At 38.6% G+C, this 18,344-nt stretch overlaps 1 protein-coding gene across 9 annotated transcripts in view; it reads right to left on the bottom strand.

Annotated features, from left to right (window-relative positions):
- Positions 1–18,344, bottom strand: part of fnbp1 (formin binding protein 1) — a 139,536-nt gene that overhangs the window by 30,869 nt on the left and 90,323 nt on the right. For 5 of the 9 annotated variants that reach the window (XM_033049077.1, XM_033049076.1, XM_033049078.1 and 2 more), the window contains exons 9-10: positions 12,662–12,856; positions 9,291–9,473 (exon numbers count right to left, since the gene is read on the bottom strand). In XM_033049077.1, the coding sequence (XP_032904968.1) occupies positions 9,291–9,473; positions 12,662–12,856 (378 nt within the window). The remainder of the gene's footprint in view (positions 1–9,290; positions 9,474–12,661; positions 12,857–18,344) is intronic. The other 4 variants (XM_033049080.1, XM_033049083.1, XM_033049084.1 and 1 more) reach the window with 2 other exon arrangements.

Genomic DNA, 18,344 nt, shown 5'->3' with positions numbered 1-18,344 from the left:
CTGTGAATTATAAAATTAACATAACCATATGACTCCAGTAAAAAAAATAACTGCCTTCTGCAATTGAAAGGCTGGTATAAATTGCTGTTTGCAGATCTTGCTTGCAAAGTGACTTGAAATAAAATATTTTATTGCATTAAAGACATTATCCTGCTGCAGGTTTCTGTGTCTCACTGGCAAGGCTCAGTGTTCATTTGACCTAGAAATTATTACTTTCAGCTAGGTGTCAGTAACTTGAGAAGTGGAAGAAATACTAAATGAGAAAAGTACTCAGCAGTCTGGATGCTCAATTTATAGCTAATGATCTTATTGACAGAAGTTAAAAGATTTGCTGAATGTTCATGTTTTCATTTCCCTGCATTAGCTGCCTAAAATCCATGCAGGGTCTCAGATGCATATTGAATTCAAAGAAGTTGGGATTTGATTGTTTTTCCTTCTCTCTCTTTAGATCTTCCACTTGATACCCTTTGTCAGCAACTCCCAGGCTAGAAGATATGTAACGAAGCTTCAGTGAGTTGTTTATTCTCCACGCTTGCCGAAGAGAAAGTGCCTCCCCTCCATTCACTACCACCATTTACGATGTGGCTGAGATGAAGATTTCAAATGCACAAACCATTCAACAAGGAAAGTTCAAATCTCTCCATATTTGGTGCAGTGTGTTACCACTTTGAATCATTTAAAAAAATATGCACATATGCATTTTAATGGAGTTTTGAAAACATGCCAATGAAATCACCAACTCGGAAAATTAACGCATTTAGTTCCTTTTTAACAGTTTATCTCCTAACAAGCACGAATGATCTTATAAGCTTACGCCAACCAACAATGAGAAACAAAAGTCACATGGTTTTTGTACTCAGCCTACATTTGCTTCAGCAAGCATCTACTCACAGTGAGCTATGATGTGAACTGGAGCCACAAGATGCAATAACACACACAATGAAGCAACAAATCCATGTGTTATTGTGAATTCCAGGCAGTAACCCCACTTACACAAATATTTACCTCGGTACAGAAATTTGTTTTATGCCAGAGCTAAAATTAGAACTATACTTAAATAAATTTGGACGTGGAGACCTCTTTCAAAGTTCTTAAGAGGTTCATCATGTTTATGGTGCCTTTTGATTTAGTACTGCAGTAATGTATTTTTTCAATTATGTTCCATTTTACGCACCATGTGCCTCACTACAATAATGATCAAGTTAACTGTTTCACTGAAAGTGAGAATGGTGATACCATCAAAAGGCAAACTCTAAATTTTGTGTTGTCTCTTTAGAGTATTAGGCCAATCTGCAAAATCTCCACCGTGGAACTTCCATTTAAAAAAAAAATCAATTCATTTTGAAAATAAATTTGGAGAACCTGCCATTTTTTCTGCACTTCTGGCTTTCAATTAATTGAGATTTAAAAAAAAAAGCTATGCAGCTCTCGGTGCAACTACAACATGTTATGAGATGATAGTTTGGATGAATAGTCATTGATCTCTAAGTCACTTCTGTTCCTCTCTCCATATTTATTATTTGACCTGCTGAGCATTAACTGCATTTCCTGTTTTTACTTCACATTTTGAATACAATGTCCACGTTCAAACCAACCTTCAATATTTCTATGTTTCTACAATTGTCAATTCACTCATGGATTCCGTTTTATTTCATGTTGGAACGTATCCCTTCTCTGGTACCTATTGTTCTGCCTGCTCAGAAACACACAGCTATACAGCACGGAAACAGGCCCCTCGGCCCACCTTGTCCATACTGTGTTACTCCCATTAGCCTGTATTTGGCGCATAGCCCTCTAAACCATCCCTGCCCATGTCCAAATGTCCATTAAATCCGCTTCTATAGTTTCTTTTGGCCGCTCATTCCAGACTACCTTGTAAGGGAAATAGTTGCCCCTGAGGTCTCCACTTTCTTCTTAAGCACATGACCTCTAGTTTTAGAATCCTCCACCGTGAGCAAAAGACTCAGGCCCCTCATGATTTTGTACATCTCTATCAAGTCACTCATCAGCCTCCTATGGTCCAACCAAAAAAGTCACAGCCTATCCAAACTCTCCCTATAATTCTAGCTCATTGTATATGTAAACATTTTGTGTAACTACCAAAGTGTTTACACCTGTATTGATGAACAGATCAGCATGGAACACACAGCAAACCTGCTTCACCTTTCCCATTGTCATCTTCACCCCCCCATCCCACCTCTCTGCAACTTGCTTTCTCTTGTCATCTGTTGTGACAACAATTCTTTGATATGAAGTATTACTTCTGTTATTCTTTCTACAAATGCTGCCTGGCCTGTTAATTGTTTCCAGTTTAATTTTAGTTCAGATTTCCAGCACCTGCAGTTATTCATTTTATTTTAATCTCAGATTCTAATGCTTGGTTTTAAGACTGCTGCACAATATATCGGGCATGTCAAACCTTTTTTTGCCATCTGTTAAATCCATTGCGATTAATTCTTTAAAAATAATTGCAGTTACAGGGAAAGGGCTGAGGAGTTGGCCAGACAGGTGCAGTCTGATTTAACAAATCGGCATGGTTTTGATAACCACATTTTCTGTGAATGTTAAATTTGCGTGTCCATGTGTCAGAAACAGGGAAAATGTTAAGGATTCAATTTATATTAAATGCCAATCAATTGTATTAATAATTGAAAATAGTGCGGTTTGTTAAACTTTGGACCTCGAAAATCAAAATGGGATGAAAGTTCCCAGAATCAGCAGGAATTAGAGGAGTATATATTCAGCAAAGGTGCAAGAGCAATGGAGTTAAAGTAACATTGGCAACAGTCTGAAATTGCTCGACATACAATTGATATGATTCCATTGTGGCCTCAGTTGTTCAGACTAAAGGTCCATAAATCTAAATATTGAAAGACCATTAACAGGTCTGATGTTGCAGCTTTCAATTATCTGCACCTTGACAGTTTCCAATTCCCATTTTCAACCAGTTCAACTTCACCAGGAACACACCAAATCCCACCAAGTTTCCATCACAAGCCTGAGGTCCAAGGGGTCTTTACCTTGAACATAGGCCCAACCAATTCCCTTCCAGCCATGTCCTCATTTTGCTTACCCATTCTCCCACTGCACAACTTCTCCACCTGAGACTAAAGCTTGCATTTCCCGCATATCTGCTCTCAATATCTCTCCTCATTAACAGAGCAGAGACAGAGTTCTCCTGGTCCATGTCTTCCACCCACCAGATTTCATATTCAACTGCTCCTCTTCTGTATCTAATGCCACCTTCAGCAACATCACACCAGCACATCCATTTTCATCTCCTCTTTCATTTCACTGTGAAGGAACTGTACTCTTTGCTACACAAAAATGCTGGAGAAACTGAGCGGGTGCAGCAGCATCTATGGAGCGAAGGAAATAGGCAACGTTTCGGGCCGAAACATTGCCTATTTCCTTCGCTCCATAGATGCTGCTGCACCCACTGAGACTCTTCAGCATTTTTGTGTACCTTCGATTTTCCAGCATCTGCAGTTCCTTCTTAAACACTGTACTCTTTGCTATTTCTGTCTGCTTTTCCATCTCCACCAAGCATTTCCCTCCTTGGGGCACAACATCTGCTCTTATATTACCTCCCTTGCTACTGTCCAAAGATACAAACAGACCTTCTGTGCAGTTCACCTCTCAAAATCTGATTCACTACATTCAGTACTCCCAGTATTCACATTGCCTAGCACCTGTGTTCAAGGGAGTTAGCCTGGGCTTCCTGCTCTCTGCCACTTTAGTTTTTCATCGGCTGGTCCATCTATGATATAGGTTCAGTTTTTCTCTCCCTGCAGGGCATATCTTTGAGCTCTACATTTCCAAACGCTTTAGTCATTTGAAAAATTCTCTCTCTCTTACTGCCTGCATTTCATAGATTTTGTGATCCCTGTTCTATGCTATCGCTAACAGCTTCTATATTAATCGATTGGCCAGATTGCCTTGTTTACAGTTTGTCCCACATCAATGGAGAATTCTGCATAAATTAATTCTTCTTCTACTTTCTCATGTCTCCACCTGCCATGCATTATTCTAAGCAAAATGGAGACCTTTTTGCTAATCTCTACAATTAGATGTTAAGAACCTTATTCAAACGTTGGCTCGTATGTATTGATCAATAGCGAGGCGGTTATTCCAGAGTTCCTTTCTGTGGGATAGGATTTTATCCCTGCATGTAAGAACTACACTTGGACAGGCTTTAGTCTTGTGCTGCATGTTGATGTTTTAGCTCAACACAATGATGATCTGATGAAATTTGTTCAGTTCTCAGATCTGAATTCGAACCAACTACATTCTGGCATACACTTTGACTTAATCTTACATTGTTTTACACGCAATTTCCATTCTGTTATTAATATCCATGATCCACATAAAAAAACCCTACATCATAAATTATCCCCAAAAATTGAACTTGCAGAATAAGATGTTTTTAATACATAAATATAAAGGAATGACTCATTGAGATCAGATTTAACTGGGGTCAATGCTTTCCTTTAAGGAGATAAGATAGGTGTATGTCTGATATGCTGTATATTACAACCAATGAACATCATATTAGCTTGCACCTTAAACATTTTTTAATCTATTTGCTTTTTATAACATTGTATGTTATGACTCGAAGCATTTCTAAGCTGATTAATTAACTATACATGCAGAATGGTGCAGTAGAGATCAAAAGTATGATATTGCTTGTGTAAGTGGGGCTAGTAACTGAGGGGTGAGGGTATGGCAGGTCACCATACTTAGACTTACAACAAATTCCCTCGCCTCATATGCATAAGTAGGTTTCCCTAATGTCCTCTTCATCAGTTCTTTGTGAAAATAGAGAGACCGAGTCTGTGGTTTGCATTTGTGGAAAAGAATACATTGGGATTAACAGCCAGCAGTTCAAAACCAGCTTTTAACTGCTATTTAAGTTTATAGGGTAAAAGCTATTAAAAAAATAGGGTCGGCCTTAATACAGAATTTCCTCAATCAAGGATATTGCTTTAAAGTGGTTTGTCCATATTGCAGAGATATCTCTAGGTTAAGCTGAACTGAATTACCAGAGAGAGCCAAATAGAAGATGCCAAAAATGTGGCACAGTTCACACTGGGATGTAATCAGACAATGGGTCCAAATCTGATCAGCTCCATTCATCACTCGCCATCATGGCCTCTTTACCTCTTCCATCCCTCTTCTATGTCTACCTTGTAAAAACATGAACCATTTAAACTTTGATTTCCCTCTGCAATGGCATAACTGCATATTATATTAAGGGTGCCATGTTTGAACTTCTGTCCCCTCTTCCTTAATTCTAAAGGCAAATATGGAGAGTGATGAAATTCTCTTCCATTACAATTGAGAGCTGCCTCTGCCCTTTCTCTAAGGTAGACAAAAGTGCTGGAGAAACTCAGCGGATGTGGCAGCATCTATGGTGCGAAGGAAATAGGCAACGTTTTGGGCCAAAACCCTTCTTCAGACTGTCCTTACTCTTCCTCCCCCCCCTAAATTTACCAGATTAAACTTCTAATTATCCTAGCTGCCTTCTTCCAAACCTGTAAGCAGTTTATCTTTCCTCAACCCTCTCTGAACTTGCCCACATGGCTTTGTTCCCAATAAACTGCTGGCCAGCTCATTTCCATTCCTGCGTAGCCCTACTCTCACCAGGATGATATCATTGACTTCTCTCTGAGTTATTTCTTTCCTAGTTCTGATGAAAAGGGGAAACTTGGAACTGAACCACATTCGTAACTTTCCAAACACGATCAAGGTCAGGAATACCATTTAGTATTTCTAATGAGCCAAGTTCGATGAGACACTGCTGACTGATTGAAAGCAGATTTGAACAAAACAAAGGTTGTCAGGGTACAGCAGTGTTTATGCAGCAGCTTCCCTGATTGTACAAGTATGAGCTCAAACATCCCTATTCTTTTTCACATAATTACGTTTCAAACTTACGTTAAAAAAAAAGTAGCAAATGCAATTCCTGGCAATGGGCCATAAATGAACTAGCGGCCTGATTATACATCAACATCCTGCAGCAATCAGAGATGGGAGAGGCACCGGATTAACCTGCCACGCTGCAACTCTGATTAAAAATTCTACAAGCAGATACTTATCTCTGATCTCCACGGTCAAGAGATATCATTTTTGCTGCTTTAGCAAGGGCTTTTTATATAATTCCTGAAAGAGTGAATCGTAACAGTGAAAGACTTTCCACAACCATGAGAGGGTAACAGTGTACCTTTAGCATGGCAGGTTGGGTTAGAAAATAGCAGCCTTTTCCAGACAGGCATCAAGTCAAACTGACAAACTACATCCAGCAAATGCCTTCACTTTGCATGAGATGGTTTATTCCTTGCAGTTGTGACATAGTTGGCATGCTTTCCTTCAGTTGTTTCAGTTAAATGAGCAATCCTTCCACAGAATAAACATTTAATTTCTTAATAAATGCAGGAGTTACACCAAATATTGCAGCAATATTTCATATAATAAAACAATAGGAATCTTGTGTTTGTTAATAAATAATTATAATTTTGAATACACTGGGGATGTTCAGAATGTGGCACAGTTCATACTGGGATGTGATCAGACAATGGGTCCGATTCTAATTGGCTCCATTCATCACTCACCATTCATATCCCTCTTACCTCTTCCTCCCTCTTACTTCTGCATCCACCTGTTTATCCTTTGATTTCCATTTGCAATAGTATTTCTATGTATCGTATTAAGAATATCATATGCTTCAACTCCTCTCCCCCTTTTCTTCCATCCTCAATTCTAATAGCAAGCATAAAGAGTAATGGACTTACTTCTCTAATATTATGAGTGAGAACATCCCAGCAGCTGTCTCCAGCCCTACTCTTTTTCCCCTAAGCTTACCTGAACAAACTTCTAATTTTGCAAATTATCCTCTTCTAAACTAGAATCCTGTTTATCCCTCCTCAATCTTCTCTTAGCTTTCTCACATGCCCTTATTCCCAATAAACTGCTGATCAGATCATTCCCATTCCTGCCCCATCATTAATGCTTCCTTGTCCTCTAATAGTGTCTCCCTCGTCTTGAAGGTTACCGTTATCTAATTTCCCTCTAAATAAATCCTTGACACTCTGTCCATGCAAACTACCATGACACCCCCAACTTCCCTTAGTTTTCTTAATTCTTTGCAGATGATGTACGTCCCTGTATTTGTGGCAATGGGATCAGGAACACCTCTCTGAATCCCTGTAATCAAGCTTCCACTTCTGCCAATGCTCTTGATCCAAGTCATTTGCGGCATCTTAAGCAATTGCTGCAAAATTGATCTTCTTCCTGCCCTGGCCTTTAACATGGTTGGCTACAGCTTAATGATATTATTAGACAATTACCTCTTCAAAATGTCTTTGGTAATATTTCAAAACAAAGTGTGGACCCTTGATTGAGGAAATACGTTTTTTTTAAAACCTTCTGTGAATTTACTTGTTAGATTCTGAAGGCATTATACATTTGAGAATTGCTCTAATCAAAATGTTCACATTTTCATAATTGAAATCTCATAATTTAATGCAATGGAGAATGTAGAAAGGAAACAAGGAACATAAAACAAAAAAATTATACAGCTTTCCGCTGCACACGATTCAATACTGACTCTCACAGATACATAGAAGTTCACACAATTGAAACATTAATATTAAAAAGGTAGCTTAGGACACATTTTAATGGACTAGTCTGTAGTTTTAAGTTCATTAAATTATACTTTATTCAAAATATTTGAAGTTTATGTTCACCGCCCTTTTAATTCTAAATCTTCATTATTGAAGCCAAATTCATTTTTTTTACTTGATTGCTCACAAGACATAAATGAATTTACAGCAAACCATGTCTATAAATAACCATCAACCAAATTAGTTGCTAGGGAAGATGTATTATCTTCCTTTGGCATCTTGCCCTATTTGTCCTAAACTTCCTTTGTGGAAATACAAAATGCAACCTAAGTTTTCGATACACCATTCCCTTTAATCTACCCTTATTAAGATTCCATTTTAGCCCTTCTGCTAGAAGATGCCTTTCATGTGTCACATGGTACAATTTATGAATCTGGCAGGAGACACAAAGATTAATAAGCACATCGTTTGCTAAAAGTGCTGATTGCACATAAATCACAAAAAAAAAAATCTAGGCTAGTGGATGTAAATACAAAATCTTTTAAAATCTATCGTTTTAAAAATGTTGCATATTGTGCTATCCTTTTTTTATTGGAGATGAACATTCTGAAAGGAGCAGAAAGGATTTAAATCTCCAACAAACACATGTGATTTAGATGTTGTAATTCTCCTTTAAGCAATTTATATTTTGGTGTTCTATTAAAAGTTTCACATCTAATTTCTGGTCATTCAATGAAGACATAATCAATTTCCTTCTAATAAAACATCATAATGGGGTTTTGCTTATAAATATTGAAAATATGGACCCATTTTTAGAAGAGATCCCAAGGTCCCCTTAATTTTTTATTAAAAACTGCAAATGTTTGTTGACTATTTGACCACATTTAAAATCAAAAACAGTGCCCTTAATAAACAGAGGAATATTTGAACAATGAAAATTTGACACCGAATGTGAATGGGAGTCCTGTGGGTTTTATTAAAATGATCCCAGTTCAATAAAGTTAAGGACAAACACTGCAGACATTAAATACTTGGGGATCAACACAGCGAAGAGAACCGGGAAGTAGTGGCCAGATCAAGTCAACTATAATAACATTTGTTGCTGTAGAAATTTCCTTTTAAGGTTGATAATAATTTTTTACTTTTAACCCAATACATACCAATTAATTGCCTGAATGTTAAAACAATTGGGCTCATTCGAAACACTTAGCAATTAGTCCCTGATGTTTTGCCACAATTCCAGACTTCTCAGCTCTTCAAATAGTCACTCAATTAAACTTTGAAAGTTCTGATTGAAACAACTCCCACCAAGCTTTGAGCAAGTGCTTCATTCCAGTTCATTGCAATTCCCTCAGTAAAAACTATTTTATCTGCTCTCTGGTTCTTTTTAACAGAAACTCAGGATCAAAGCTCGTTAGCAACCCGACCCACTGTCAGTGTAAAAATTGTTAGATTGATAACAATTTTTTAGAAATTCTTTAGCATAGTATTTCAAAATTTAGGTTGCATTACTACGATATTGAATGAGAATAAAAGGTAATTCTCTATTGGCAAAGTGCTCTACAACGTCAGCCAATAACCAGCATGGACAGTTTCTCACAGGCGCATCCTTTAAGAGAGGAATGCAAAGTACAACATTGAACTACAAAAAGATGAAAGCAAACTTACCCCCCGCTTTAGGCTCCTGAAACAGTGGATTTTAGGTTTGGAGGTCATGAATTCGTTCAGGCGGTGAGAGAGGGGCTCTTTTTGCTGCTTGGGAGACTGAGGGCCATTTGAAACAGCAGAAGGTGTGGTGGAGGAAGGAGGAGGAGGAGGGGGCTGATGAGGAGATGTCAAAAGGGACATAAGCTACAAGTAAGAGATGGATGTAAAAAGGGGAAAAATAAAAGAGAAAAAAAGCGAACAGAAATAAGAACCACAAATGCACATGAAAACAAATTAAGGCATGGCATTGCAAATAAAAAAACATTGATAAAAGATTTTAAAAATTGCTGATCAATAATGCATCCAAGACAATCCATGGAAGAAATGAAGTGAAACCATAATGACAGAAAGCACATGCAAACATTGATTCATGCACATCTTAACTATTGAAGAATAATTCAGTAGATATGCCAACGTATTTTTTACTCGTATAATAATAAATATAACGGCTCAAATGCATATTTGATAAATACAGATACAGAACAATCAATTGATTGCCTCACTGGACATTCCGATTTAACAAAGATTCTAGGTACCAGCTATTAATTTGGTGGTACGCACCTAAAGTCAAAACCTTCAATTTATTTTTTATTCCAGTTGATTTAAATTCCAAAATGTGCTGTAACAAACAACTTTGAATGGACGTTATTGTCAAAACTCTTTGGGGCTGTTTATAAAAAAACTCACACCTTGGTCTAGAACAGTGGTTCCCAACGTGGGGCGTACGCCCCACAGGGGGGCAATTTGATTTTTAAGGGGGGCATCAGGTAAACATATGTAGTTTATGTTTCAGATGTTATTTTGAGTAAATTCCATTTTCTGAGAATTATTTCTTTGTCTGCTCGTGCTAAAATATGGGGGGGGGGGGGGGGGGCATCAGGATTTTAGAGGTGATTAGGTGGGGCATGGCCAAAAAAAGGTTGGGAACCACTGGTCTAGAATGACCAATAAATGTGATAAAAATTCCAGATCGTTCAATCCTTGGTCCATGGAACATTTTTGTCCATGAACAAGAGTTGTCCATGGAACATTTTTCAACACTATTTTTAGAATAATTTACGATAATGAGGGAAGAATATTAGACTTTATTGCCTTCCATCACAGTGAGGAATGTGGGGAATCCGCTGTGGTGGATGTTTATGTTAACTTTTATGTAGTTGTGTGTGTTGTTGCTTTTTTTTTTTTAAGTATAGCTGTAAGGTAAGTCGAATATCACTGTAACTTAATTGGTACACGTGATAATAAACTACCTTTGAAACCTTTGATCTCTCTCCCTTTGCTGGCTTCCTAATTGCTCATCAATATGATTATCCTCAAATGCTTGTTGAAACATCTGCGCTCACTCACGGGGAAAGTTACAGTATATTGAGTTGAGGTTGTAAGATGTGAAGCTCCAGCAACACGAGTTGGTGACATTCATTAGTCCGGGGTCTGAGCCAGTACCGGTGCTTGAAGCTCCCAAATCCCACAGAATAACTGGATTACATTCAGAATCACATGAAATTGCAGACGTTGTAATCTAAAACAAAACAGAAAGTGTTGGTGGAATTCATAGGGTCAGGCTGCATCTGCGGAGGGAATAGGCAGGCGACATTTTAGATTGGGACCCTTCTTTAGATCGATGGAATAGTGGGGGGGGGGGGGGGGAAGCAGGAATAGAGAGAGGGTAAGAACAAAACGAACAGACAATCTTTTGGGTTAGGACAATTTTTATTTAAATGGAGAGTATCAAGGGAGAGAAAGCTGGTTTACTTATGGGCCACTCCCACTTACGCAACTTTTTCGGTGACTACTGCCGCCCGTCATAGGTCATTGCAGGTTGGCGAAAATTTTCAACATGTTGAAAGTTCAGCGGCGACCAGAAAGACGCTACGACTCTTTGGACGACTGAGGAGACTACTCACGACACGTCGAGGGGTGAAGCCTGTATGGTCGTGAGTAGTCGCCCAAAGAGTTGTACCTTGTTCTGGTCGCTGCTGGATTTCCAACATGTTGAACATTTTCGGCGACCTGTAACGACCTATGACGGGTGCCGGCAGTCGCCGAAAAAGTTGCATAAGTGAGACAGGCCCATTACTTAATTCCCCTTAAAATTACCAACATTGTTATTTCAATGTTTTAAGTTTCTTTGCATATATTTTGAGTTTTAAATAGGAAGGTATTTGCTATTGAAAACAAAAGTGATTTAAAAAAAGTTTGAATAGCTTTAATCAATTCAATCATATGTTTATTGTCTTCCTCTGAGTTACAGGATCAAAATGTTTCACATCTAATGGCTAGTTTCAATGGTGTTAAGAAATGATTGAATGTTACATTATGTGATAAGGTATTTGTAAGTCTTAGAAGAGATTTGCCTAGTCAGTATCCAAACCAAACCACTGCAGTGAACCTCGCTGTGATCCGGTGGCCTATGTTCCTACAGTGTGTTTGATTACTGTAAGGTGGCTACATGCAAATGGTTTTATTTTTGAAGTGTGGCTGGATTTTGAATTAACTAGCCGCTCGCCCTATTCTATAACTCGTGACGATGTTTGCTTCTGCAACTAATATTCCTACCTTGAAAAAAAAGAGTGAATTTGCATAAAATTGGATTCCTATAACCAGGTGTCTTGTAACCCAGTGAGCGAGCTCCTGTAGATGTTCGTAAGTATTGTGCCACATTGTAACATTTTCTATATGGAGACGATGCATAATCCTTCAGAGTAAGTTGTGAGGTGCTTTAAAATAAAATGATCGAATGTTTATGCCCAGTTTTAAGGTTTCAAGATTATTCATTTATACTGGTCTATGTTTTATTTGTACATTTGCAAATCACATTGTTTGACAAAATTAATTTGCAGAATGCCTTCCTTGAGATATGTTTCCTTCAGATGGGTTCATTCTGCAAACCAGATCATTCATGTATCAGAATTTCAAAGAGAAGTCTTTACAATGATAAGCTGGCATAGCTACTATGAGAAAATACATCACAAAATTGCTAAATAAACCAGTTTAATAAAGTTATAGACATGCCAAAGGACTTGTAGTAAAAATATAATAATACATGCTGCTGCAACATGTTAAAAAAAAATAGTGAGCTTGTTAGTTGAGTGCATGCACATTCATGCCCTTTTTAAAAAAAATAAACCAAAAATCAGTAATAACAAACCACAACAAGCACAAATAAATAGAACCACATTTTAAAAATTGAAGTAAATTTGGCCAATCAAATTAAAACCACCAACCCCATCACAGGAACGTCATAAAAGATTAAATCAATTACTCAAAATAATGAGTTATTAAATGAGATGATTACTGTAAGGTTCACACACTTAGACACTGAATGCTTTTACCTTATTTTTCTTGATGAAAGGCCAGAGTTTGCCCTTGGACTTGCCGCTTTTGGAGTCTGGTTTACCATCAGGTCTGTTGTTCGAGAGACTACTTTCTGAAACTGTCCTTTTCATGGATTGGCTGAAATCCTCAAATTCAACATCTCCTGGCTGCTCAAACCCAGATTTGAAAGACTCGATCACTAACTGTGTGTCCTAGAATTAAGAAACATCCGTCACTTTCAGTTCTCAAGGATTTTCTGTTGCAAAAGCAAAATATTAACCAAACTTCCATGGGAACTTCACAACCACATGGACTAGAAGATGCATTTACTTTGAAAAACCCATGATTTTATCTTAAACTGCACAACCCCATAATACCCAAGATTCAGTGTGATATTTTCTGCAGCAGTGCACCTTATTTTATCACAAAGAGTTATGCAGAGGTAAAAGAAACAAAATGTTGAGCTCATTGTGATGTAAAATCTGAATATTTACACAAGTTGCTTTAGGATCACCCCACACCTTTTCAGACTGCGCAGTCAAGCATACCAGATGTGTAAAACCTTCTCATGTGGGCACGATGCTCGAACAATTGAAACTTGTCCCTACTGCTTCCTTTCATCCGCACCACTCCATAACATAATCTCAAGTCAAGAGTGTTTTATTGTCATATGTCAGGACGGGACAATGAAATTCTTACTTGCTGCAGCACAACAGAATATGTCAATATGTAAGCATCTCCTTGAAAACGTCACAGCTTTTGTCACTATCCACGGTGAATCATACGATTACCAATCACCTTTTGTCCCAAAATCTCCTCACCAGCCAATTCAGTTAAATATAGCCAACTAATATCTCTCACCAATTCTTCTTGAACAGTGTCTGACTTTTCTGCATTGGTGATAACGGGCCCAAATAAAAGCAATGTAATTTATCTTACGCGGCACACAAAGTTTGCAATAAATTCCTGACTCTATTAGATCATAAATTTGAACCAAATACTGTGGCCAATTATGAGAATTTTCCAAAAATTGTTCTCCATTTAGACATGGTCACCAGAACTACTTTGTGGTTTTGGATTCAACACATGGATGTCATTAATTAGAAAGAGTGCATAAATGTTATATATTTCTCTCTTGTTTAATTCAGTTTAGAGATACAGTGTGGAAACAGGCCCTTCCGGCCCACCGAGTCTGTGCTGACCAGCGATCCCTGCACATTAACACTATCTAGTTAACATTAGGAACAATTTACAATTTTACCAAGCCAAATTACCTACAATTCCGTACGCCTTTGGAGTGTGTGAGGAAACCGGAGATCCCAGTGCAAACCCACGTAGGTCATGGGGAGAACGTACAAACCCCGTACAGGCAGCACCCATAGTCAGGATCGAACCCAGGTCTCTGTCGCTGTAAGGCAGCAACTCTACTGCTGTGCCAACATACTGCCTTTGTCTAACCTCAACCTCTGATGCTCCAAAGAAAACAATACAAGTTTGTATAATCTCTACTAAAAGTTAATACCCTTTAATCAGGCAGCATTCAGGGAAATATCTTCCACAAATTTGCTACAATGGGGCAAGCAGAACTACACACACTATTCCAAGTGAGGCCTAATCAAAGTTTTATAAAGCTGCAACAGGGCATTCTGAAATTTACATTCAATACCCCAACCAATGAAAGCAAACATACATTATGCCTTCTTTACTACCCTGGCTGCTTGTGTTGCTACTTTCAGGGATGCTATGGCCTTTGACCCCAAGATCCCTATATACATATACCAAGGGCATGGCCATTAGCTGCATTCTTCCCTCTTACTTTTGACCTCCCAAGGTGCAACACCTCATCTTTTCAGATTGTACAGCACCTGTCCTTTCTCCATCCATGTCTGTAACTGATCTATATCCCACTGAATCCTTTGACAGCATCTTCACATTCTGAAAATCCTACATTTTTGGTAGAAACAAGGAATTGCACATGCTGATTTACAAAAAAAAGACACAAGTGCTGGAGTAACTCTGCATGTCAGGCAGCATCGCGGGAGAACATGGATAGGTGACGTTTCAGGTCAGTTTCTGATTCCATCAGTCAGAAGAAAGGTCCTGACCCGAAATGTCACCTATCCATGTTCTCCAGAGATGCTTCCTGACCCACTGGATTACTCCTGCAGTACTCCAACACTTTGAGTCCAGCAATTTTAGTGTTGCATGCAAACTTACTACCCAACTCATCTACATTTTCATACGTCTATTATATAGATCACAAACAACAGATACCCCAGCACTAATCCCCACGAGAAACAGGACTGGCAGATAAAATTTAAAAATAAAACACCCAACTATTTTTGGATTTTTTATTATCACAGCAAATTGAGTCTTTTGTTTTGAGAATTTAGTTACACCCAAAATTTATTTTACTATCTGTACTTTAGGCATCTATGAGAAAATAAAGAGTTTTTTTTAAAGAAAACACACGTGTCTAACTACATGGTTGGAACAGATAATGAAACAACATCTGGAGCAGCTCAGCCTTGCCTCTGGATGAAGAAGTCAGAGGCCGCAACAGTTACTTAGATGAACTCATAAACAAACTGAAGGGGAACCATCTGCTGCAATACAAGGATCTCACAGAAAATCTAAATATAGCAGTGACGCAGTCCCCTAAAGATTGCGTCAACAATCAACAGAGGCTAGGTGGCAGTTTGGCATCACATCCATCCTCATTGGCCCATAGGTAGGAAAATTAGACAATGTCAACAAGGAAGATGGGAAGGTGTGGGATAGTAAATTTGAAGGAATGGACTACGGGGACGTGTAAAGCTGCTTGGATATTCAAGCTTGGAGGGTTATTAAGTTCACGGTTGGATTTCTAACCATTTTGGTCTCGCAAATAGGGTTGAGAATTGCTAAAATGTGCAACCACCCGAGTGAAGAAACACCAAGAGACTCTCCAAGAGTGCATTTCATGTATTTGTTTTTTGTGGAAACGTATGTGCCTCGGATGATGCTGCAGGGTGTCCATCGAACATGTACCTCTCGGTACTTGTGGACATGACAATAAACTCAACTTGACTTGCAATGACCTAGATTGAAAAGGTCAATGTGGGAAAGTGATTTTATTTTCATGTTTTTAAATTAATTTCCAGGACATAAAGGTGGTTCCCAACACATGGTTAATATTTTGTTTTAAATCCATTTTCACGGTTTTAAGAGGTAATAAAAATTAAAAGTCATCTGATGGCACCAAGTTATCAAAAAAAATCACAACTGCAATCTGGAGGTGGAGCCTCGTGATCTGGTGACTGTGGACTGGTTGCTAACTGTGGTCTGTTCTATTTGCCTTGAACTCAACTGGATTCATGGAGCACGATCCAACGCAAAGCTCCGACATCCAGGCTTTGCTGCTTCCCCATAAATCTGAAACATCACCTCTGTTTTCCTAACTAACGAGCCAACATATCAGCAATGCACAGGACGTAATCAACAGGAAATTACAATCTGATAATGGCTTTGAAAGCATTTTTGTACTCAGGCACGTATTTAAATTATTATTGGGGGATGATAATCTGATTCAAGATAAAGATAAATTAAAGTACAGAAAAGTTTCAGGAACAACCCAAGAACAAAGGGGAAACAGAACTGGATTTCTGCATTTAATGCCACAATAGTAAAATGTATGCTGTATTGTATAGAAACAAGTAAGTGTAGATGCTGCTTACGAAAGAAAGACACAAAACACTGGAGTAATTCAGCAGGTCAGGCAGCATCCTTGGAGAACATGGATAGGTGAGTGTTCAGTTTGGGGCCCTTCTTCAGACTCTGGTATTGCATACTTTGATTCGTATACCAGAGATCCCCAAGCAGGTTCACTTAAAAGTCCCTAGTGCTAGAAATAATATTGATGCATGGGGCCAGAGAGGGGAAAGTGATTCTTAATTCTTAACATAGAAACATAGAAACAGAGAAAATAGGTGCAGGAGTAGGCCATTTGGCACTTTGAGCCTGCACCGCCATTTAATATGATCATGGCTGATCATCCAACTCAGTATCCTGTACCTGCCTTCTCTCCATACCCCCTGATCCCTTTAGCCACAAGGGCCACATCTAACTCCCTCTTAAATATAGCCAATGAACTGGCCTCAACTACATTCTGTGGCAGAGAATTCTAGAGATTCACCACTCTCTGTGTAAAAGACAAGAGGCAAGTTTTTTTTAACACAACGGTTGGTGCCTGTATCCCGCTGCCTGGGATGGTAGAGATAGATATGATAGTGGCGTTTAAGGGACTTTTAGATGGGCACTCGGATATGGAAGAAATGGATCATGTCCAGGCAGAGGGGATTAGTTTAATCTGGCGTCATGTTCGTCATGGACATTGTGGGCCAAAGGGCCTGTTTCTGTGCTGTACTGTTTGTTCTATGTTCTGTGTTATTTGCTGTTCAGTGAACCCCCAGTATCCCACGCCTGTTTTCCCCTGTGTGAGATCAGACAACTGACCAATAAGCAAAACGTACCAAGGGGGAGTGAAAGCCGAGTTTTACCCTGAGCACATCCAACCTCAGTCCCATAAAGAACGGAAAGAATGATCCAAACAACCGTCTCATATTGATCCACGCCCGCCTTAATTCTCTTTTAAATCCTATTTCCAAAGACATCAGCATTGAAACTAATTTGGCCACAAATTAGGTTAGGAACCCACTTAACTGCTCCCATGATAGGATTGTTTTACAGCTTTCAGGACACAAATACATTTTGCAAGTCATAAGATTTATGTCTTGTGGAATACTGGTGAATCACCAAACAACGACTGTCTTAAATGAGCAGTCACTTCTCAGTGGAACTACAGGGTATTCACATTATTAAAAACTTGAAATGTAGGTTCTGCAGAGCACTGATTGATTCAAAATACACTTTCAGAAGACAAATTTAAAACTGACATTTTGTCAATAATTAAACACGACCTTCATAAAAAATTTCTTTCAAAACGAAAAAAAGATTTATTTATTTAACTGGAGTTCCATCATTGCCAGAAACAAAACAGCTGAAGCCAGCCCAAGCCAGAGGATCAACATCTCATCTTCCATTGGGACAGCTACGTGTCTCAGGATCGAAGTCTCACTCTCTCATACTGTTTCTTGCATGAACTGGTCGTTTTGCCTGCCATCATTTTGGCTCAGTTTTCCTTTTTCTGTTTAGCGCAATTTGGCCCACAGAACACATCCCACAGCTTCACGTTACACAAACCAACTCAATCTGATTTTATCTGCTCATTAATTGCCACACGAGGTCATCCAATCTCACCCAAACTCCTATCTGTTGTTTCATTCATGCCCTTCCTCCATCTCCTCTGCAATTTTAAACAAACCTGCTTCTCAAAAAAACAGCCACTAAAAAGCAGACGATATCAAAGACCCATACCACCCAGGCACACTCTCATCTCACCACTAACACCAGGAAGATCGTATAGGAGTCTGAAAACTATGACCACCAGGTTCAAGAACAGGTTCTTGAACACTACACAACACAACACTAACCCCAGCAACTATGATCTTCTATGGACTGTGTCTTTGGTTTCACTGCAGACTTCAGTTTTACATTGTTATGGTTCAGAGTATTATTATTATTAAGTTGTTGTATTATTGATTATTGTATATTGATACATGTGCTATTGCATTTTTGGGCCTGTAAGCTACATCAATGAAG

This window comes from Amblyraja radiata, chromosome 32 (genome assembly GCF_010909765.2).
Source record: "Amblyraja radiata isolate CabotCenter1 chromosome 32, sAmbRad1.1.pri, whole genome shotgun sequence".
Classification (NCBI taxonomy): Eukaryota; Metazoa; Chordata; class Chondrichthyes; order Rajiformes; family Rajidae; genus Amblyraja; species Amblyraja radiata.
This window is presented reverse-complemented; position numbering and strand designations above follow the sequence as displayed.